At 50.6% G+C, this 6,843-nt stretch overlaps 1 protein-coding gene across 1 annotated transcript; it reads right to left on the reverse strand.

The window, feature by feature from the left end:
- Positions 1–268: 268 nt before the first annotated feature.
- IFI6 (interferon alpha inducible protein 6) lies at positions 269–3,897 on the reverse strand. Its single transcript, XM_061148335.1, has 5 exons — positions 3,743–3,897; positions 2,326–2,429; positions 1,873–1,947; positions 1,638–1,787; positions 269–512 (listed from the first exon to the last, which is right to left on the reverse strand). The coding sequence occupies exons 2-5, from the start codon at positions 2,396–2,398 to the stop codon at positions 409–411; spliced, it is 402 nt and encodes a 133-aa protein (XP_061004318.1). The 5' UTR covers positions 2,399–2,429; positions 3,743–3,897; the 3' UTR covers positions 269–408.
- Between the last annotated feature and the right edge of the window lie 2,946 nt (positions 3,898–6,843).

The following is a 6,843-nucleotide window of genomic DNA, read 5'->3' on the forward strand; positions in this document are numbered from 1 at the left end:
CGGCTGTGACAGGGGTAGCAGGAAGGCTCTGCTGGGAAGGAGTCCCGGGGGATGAGGTATGTGTGAGGTGGGTTGCGAGCTTCAGAAGGACGTCCTAGGCCGAGAGACCAGAACTCACCAAGGCTCAGGGGCAAAACCAGCTGATGGTGCTCCAGGAGCTGTGAGGGGCTCTGGGGAGGGGCGTGGGGGTGGGGTGTGTGGATGAGGCACACCAGAGCGAGATCTTGTTGGGCTTCTCATAGCAACCACGACTCACAGCAGGCCCGAGTGTTTTCTGAGAGACGTTTATTCTGTGTGTGTGTGTGTTTTTTTTTACCTCGGTCATTGCCAAGTGTGACAGAGGAAGCTCTGGACTGCAGCTGGAAAAGGAAGACAAGGAGGAAGGAGGGGCTTCCAGGGAGCTGCTAGCTACTTCTTATCCTTTCTCTCCTGTCTGCTTTCGACTTGCTTGTGGACAGTATAGCCCAGAAGGGCCCCGATCTTGGCCATGAGGGCACTGCCACCACTAGCGCCTGTAAGACAAACGACAGCCGGGTCCCTTGGGGCCCAGGCACCAGGCCCAGGGATCCAAATGTGGGGAAACAATAGGCCAAGTGTACCCTCTTATTTCCAGCTAGAGGAACGGAGGCCCAGAGGGGACAGGACTTCTGCGAAGGGACTCCCATCGCCACCCTGCCAACTTGCCATCTCAAATCCGGGATGAAAATGACAAAAATAAGAGCGCATTCTCTTCATGTCTGCAGCAGACGCGCTGTGCTATTGGTAATGCGAACCGCCTCCTTGGTGGAGGCCTCGGTGGGTGCTGGCGCTTTGCAAGTGAGATATGTCCACCTTGTCCCCGCCATGTGGGACAGGACAACCTGTCACGACCCTGTGACATGTGAGAGGACAGCCGTCTCACAGCACAGGACTGTTGCTGGGCTTGCCCACCCTCTTCCTCTCCCACCGCTGGGGGTGTGGCTCCGTCTGCGTCTGCCCGCTGCCCGCTCCGAGAAGGGCCCTGGCCTCTTGGGCCGCTTCTTGGGGCTGTTGTCATCCAGAACCGAGGGAAGAGGGAGGGAAAGGCAGAGGGCCAGTTTGTCAGGGGTGGTTTTTCTGAAGGATGTGGGAGGCCTTAGAGAGAGGGAGAGAGGGGAAACGAAAAAAGAAAGGGCTGGATGGGGAGACAGAAAGAGAAGTGAAAGCAGGTTTTTCAGAAGCACCACTCTGTGCTCTGTATCTGTCCCCGTCATGATGCTCAAGAAATGCAAGACCAGGGTGAGCAGGACTTTGAATTGGGTCACTTCTCACTGGTTCGTTGCCACTCTAATTTTCTGGGATGGATGAGCTTCATAAAGTGTTAAAGTGAGGATGCTTATCCTGGTTAATGGGGAAACTGAGACTTGTGACTTGGCCAGAGCATCGGTGAGGCCTCCGCCGTTACAGGCTGAAAGTGAGAAGGCCTGCTGACTGGGCTTGAATATTGGCGGTGGTACTAACTATATGGGAGAACCAGAGTCAATCCCTTAATCCCCAGGTGGGTGCCTCAGTTTCCCCACGGTGTGTAGAGCCGAGTTAGGCTGTGAAAAGGGCTCAGGACAGTAAAGGAGGCCCCTGGCCTGGGTGTTCCCGCCTCCAGGAGCCCTGCCCGCACTCACCCAGGCTCTGCAGTGTGGCCACCAGCCCCCCGGCCGGCACTCCGCCCCCGTTCGCCACGGCCGACCAGCTCATCAGTGAGGCGGCCACCGAGTTGGCGGCGATGCCGGTGCCCGCGAAGCCCAGCACGGGCAGTGCCGCGGCCATGAGTCCTGCGGGAAGACGAGGGCGGTGGGTGAGGGACGCCGGCTGCAGGGCCCGCCTGCATCTTCCGGGCTCCCCACCCTGCAGACCTACCACCTCCGACGGCCATGTAGGTCACCATGCCCCAGAAGCTTGAGTCGTTGTTTTCCTCTGAGTGTCTTTTCTCGTCTGGAAGGAGAATGGACAAAGCCCAGTGGAGAGCAAGGTCCCCTATTCTGTGCCCGAAGCTCCAGACCACCCGGACAGGTAGGACCACCATCCTCCCGTTTTGGAGAGCCTCAATGAAGGATAGCGGCTTTTCGCAGGTCGCCGGGCCTGGCACAGAACTGGCTTGAATACATTTCGAGAGAATGGACGAACGGACAGAGCAGGGATTCAAACCTGGGGCTCTGGCTACAGGGACCACCCCCACCCCCACCCCTACCCCCACCCCCGCCGCGCTGTCCGTTGGAATAGCTCCTCTCATTCAGAGGCATGCCTGGGTCTCTAAACGAGGGATCCTGAAACTCTTCGCTTCTTAATCCTTAGGTGCCCCAAGATCCTTACCTTCCTCCCCGTAGCAGCCACAGGTGTAGAGTAGCAGGTAACACAGGAAGAGCGATACTGCCTTCTGCCGCATGGTGGCGCAGCTCAAGGCTTTGTCACCGTCCCTGGGACAGGGGCAGAGGAAAGAGACGGTCCTCTTATTGAAACCACGCCCGCTCGGTGGTAATTCCCTTTCGATGCGAGGATAAGTCCACAAAAAGCATCAAGATGCTCTGGACTGAGCCCAGGACCCCCTCTAAGGAGCCGCAGGCTTTTCGTTTCTTCGCTGCACCAGCGACGCTGATGTTTCTGCCCCTCTAGTGGTCGTGAGAATTTTCTGGCTGTGTGACCTTAACCAGGATACCTGGGACTTCTTTGAACCTCAGTTTCCTTAACTCTAAAGTGGGGGTGTTAATAGAGCCTATTTTAGGGGGTGGCTGTGGATTTTGCAACTGTGCACCGTTGGATCTCTCGCATTTAGAACAGGACCTGTCACATAGGGTTTTCTAAACAATGGTTGTTGATAGACTTATTCTTCCAGTGCATTGAATATGTACAGGCACCAAACGCTGCCTCAGATTAACTTCATTTTTCAGAAAGCAGAAAGGGATAAAGGAACTTGCCCGAGGTCACTCCCAAATCCTGCAGCCTAGACACACACTCAAGACTGGCAGAATCCAAGACCTATGCTCTTTCCATTACACCACAAAATAGAAACACAGTTCCCTGCCCCCACCACAGTTTACCTTTAATGTGATCTTTGTCCATTCAATGCATTTTCCTTGAAATAAAAACAAGCAAGCAGAAATCCCCCAAAACTTCCCCTGGACTGAGCACTTACTCAGCACTTTATGGCACGAGGTTAATTATACCTATAACAACCTCATGAAGTAGGTACCATTGTTCTCAACCACATGTTATAAATAAGGAAACTGAAGCTCAGGAAAGGGACACTCCTGAGCCTACCCAGCTAGGGAGAAGCAGAGTAAAGATTTAAAGCCACAGTTAACTGATGCCACACCCACACTTTGAACATCTGCTTTGGATCCCTTCGTCTATCCTCAAAGATAAACTCACCATCACATTAGATCCTATAATAAAGGGGTTTCAGAAATCATCCAGTCCTTTGGGCAGGTGAAGTAGCTTGAGCCTCATTTTTACAGAACTGAAGCCCAGAGAAATGAAGTGACAGGGTTAAGGCCACAGGCCGCTGACACAGCACCTATAAGCTAAATCTCATGACTCTTGGGGTTTCTTGCAACCCAAGCCCCTAAAAGCCCACCAACCCATCCCTTCAGACCAGTCTTAGTCCGGGCACTCAGGAGTATAGCCTCCCTGAGGAATGGGCATTCTAGCTCTTATGGAATGAGGCTCCCAGGCAGGCAGCCTGGCAGAGGTTGGCAACTTGACACCCACACCTTATAGCTTCTGGGTTTACCTTGGAGGAGAGCAGAGAAAGAATCTTCCTGCCTGGATGGAGCCTGCTGCTAGAAGGGAGCAGAAGTGAAGTAACAGTCCTCAGGCTGGTTTTTTATCACCCTTTCAGATTGCCTCCAAGTGGCCAATCAGTGTCAGAGTTTCTAGTTTCGGTTTTTCGTTTCAGTTTCTCGCGCTCTGCATCAGCTTTTCTCCTCCTTTCCAGTTCTGCTCAGTGACAACATCTCTGCTGAGCTGCTTAGTGGCTAAAAGACGTAATTCAAGCTGGAGACTTTCTGAACAGCTCGGAGTATTCAAAGCAGGTCAAACTAGACTGGGATCCACAGTCCTACTGGGCTTAATGAAGCCAGACCACCAGCTCCTCCTAAGGCAGAAAGTCTCTGACAATTTAATTGAATTAGTAATAATGCCTACCATTTATTGGGGAGCTTCCCTGGTGGCTCAGAGGTAAAGAATCCACCCACAATGCAGGAGACTCGGGTTTGATCCCTGGGTCTGGAAGATCCCCTAGAGAAAGAAATCACAACCCACTCCAGTATTCTGGGAATACTGGGAAATCCCATGGACAGAGGAGACTGGTGGGCTACAGTCCATGGGATCACAAAAGAGTCAGACATGACTTGCATGCATGTGTGCTCAGTCGCTTCAGTTGTTCCCGATTCTTTGTGACCCCATGGACAGTAGCCCACCAGGTTCCTCAGTCTATGGAATTCTCCAGGCAAGGATACTGGAGTGGGTTACCATGCCCTCCTCCAGGGGATCTTCTGACCCAGGGATTGAACTCGAATATCCTGCATCTCCTGGATTGCAGGCAGATTCTTTACTGTTGAGACACCAGGGAAGGCGCAGACACGACTTAGTGACTAAACAACAAGTCATATATTGAGCACTTGCATCCAATCTCACAACAGTCTTGAGAAGTACAATCACTGCTCATAATCGTGTTTTGCAGATGAGGAGATTAAAGCTTGTGGAAATGAAATCATTCCATTGTTCTCTCAGCCTGGCTGCTTCTGGGTGATGGGTATATAGTAACACCAGTGAAGCCTATGTTCATGAGGCCATTGTCTCAGATCCTTTGCCATAAAATGGGTCTTCTTGCCTTGGGTATTGGATTGAACATTCTTTCAACCTTTGGATGGTGATGATTGAAGAACTAGAAATGCCACCCATATTTGGAGTAAATAACAATTCCAGCTCTTTGGGGGGCTACAAAATCACTGCAAATGGTGACTGTAGCCATGAAATTAAAAGACACTTGCTCCTTGGAAGAAAAGCTATGACCAACTCAGACAGCATATTAAAAAGCAGAGACATTACTTTGCCAACAAAGGTCCATCTAAGCAAAGCTGTGGTCTTTCCAGTAGTCATGTATGGATGTGAGAGTTGGACTATAAGGAAAGCTGAGTGCTGAAGAACTGATGCTTTTGAACTGTGGTGGAGAAGACTCTTGAGAGTCCCTTGGACTGCAAGGAGATCCAACCAGTGCATCCTAAATGAAATCAGTCCTGAATATTCACTGGAAAGACTAATGCTGAAGCTGAAACTCCAGTACTTTGGCCTCCTGATGTGAAAAACTGACTCATTTGAAGAGCCCCGGATGTTGGGAAAGATTGAAGGCGGGAAGAGAAGGGGATGACAGAGGATGAGATGGTTGGATGGCATCACTGACTCAATTGAGTAAACTCATGAGTTGGTGATGGACAGGGAGGCCTGGCGTGCTGCAGTCCATGGGGTCGCCAAGAGTCGGACATGACTGAATGATTGAACTGAACTGAACAATTCCAGTAAGGATGAATTGTTGCCTTCTCCAAGCTGGAAGGTGGTTGATGTAACTGACCTGCGCCCAGGTGACTGGCTGCTCTCCCTAACCAACGTTTCTGTGCAGCTGCCTGCTGCTGCCTGGTTGGCTAGTTGTTGGCTGTTGTTAGATAAGCCTCAATGGAAGGGAGCCCAAGTTGTCAGGTGCATTCATAGCTTCCATCCTTGCCACTGGGGCCATCCTTGTATGGGTCTTTTGCAAAACAGCAGGGTGGCTAGGTTTAGACGATGGTTGATTTCCACAAGGTGGGACACCTGACCCTCTGGCTGGGGAGCCTCGATGGTCTTTGGTGAGTATTAGTGCGAGACACAGAGATCTGCATGCCTTGCACCCACTCCCAGAAGTCCATGTATATGCCCCTTACCCCAACCTGCTTATGTCTGAAATCCCACCCTTCCTCTTCTGTGCCCTTGACCAACTAGCCAAGCCATTTGCTAGTTAGTAGGAGTTAGTGTATGTCTGTGCTTCAGTCCATTGCTTCCTTCACACAAAGGAAATGACAAAGTATATTGCTTGGAGTTTTGCCCCCAGGGAGGATTGACTGCTGTCCTTTGGGGCTACTCCTACCTAGGGTTATAATAGAGTGGTCCATTTCCATCTGGTGCCTATTCTGTTGTTGTTCAGTCACTAAGTCATGTCCAACTCTTTTTGACCCTCATGGACTGCAGCACTCCAGGTTTTCCTGTCCTTCACTATCTCCCAGAGTTTGTTCAAGTTCATGCCCATTGAGTTGGTGATGCTATCTAACCATCTCATCCTCTGCCACCCTCTTCTCCTTTTGCCTTCAATCTTTCCCAGCATATTCGCATCAGGTGGCCAAAGTACTGGAGCTTCAGCTTTAGCATCAGTCCTTCCAGTGAATATTCATGGTTGATTTCCTTTAGGATTAACTGGTTTGATCTCTTTGCAGTCCAAGGGACTCTCAAGAGTCTTCTCCAGCACCACAATTCAAAAACCTCAATTCTTTGGCCCTTAGCCTTATTTATGGTCCAACTCTCTTATCTATACATGACTACTGGAAAAACCATAGCTTTGACTAGACGGACTTTTGTTGGCAAAGTGATGTCTTTGCTTTTTAATACTCTGACTAGGTTTGTCATAGCTTTCTTTCCAAAGAGCAAGCATCTTCTGCCTGCAATGATCTATCTGTAAAATGTATTCTACTCTCTTCCTCCTTTATCAGTTGGTTGCAGGGACTCCTCCATGAGGCCATAGGTATGAGTTAAAGAAGTGTCAGGTCCATAGAGTTAGATGTCATGGGAGTCTGAGATGTCTGTTCA

The sequence above is a fragment of the Dama dama genome, chromosome 8 (assembly GCF_033118175.1).
Source record: "Dama dama isolate Ldn47 chromosome 8, ASM3311817v1, whole genome shotgun sequence".
Lineage (NCBI taxonomy): Eukaryota > Metazoa > Chordata > Mammalia > Artiodactyla > Cervidae > Dama > Dama dama.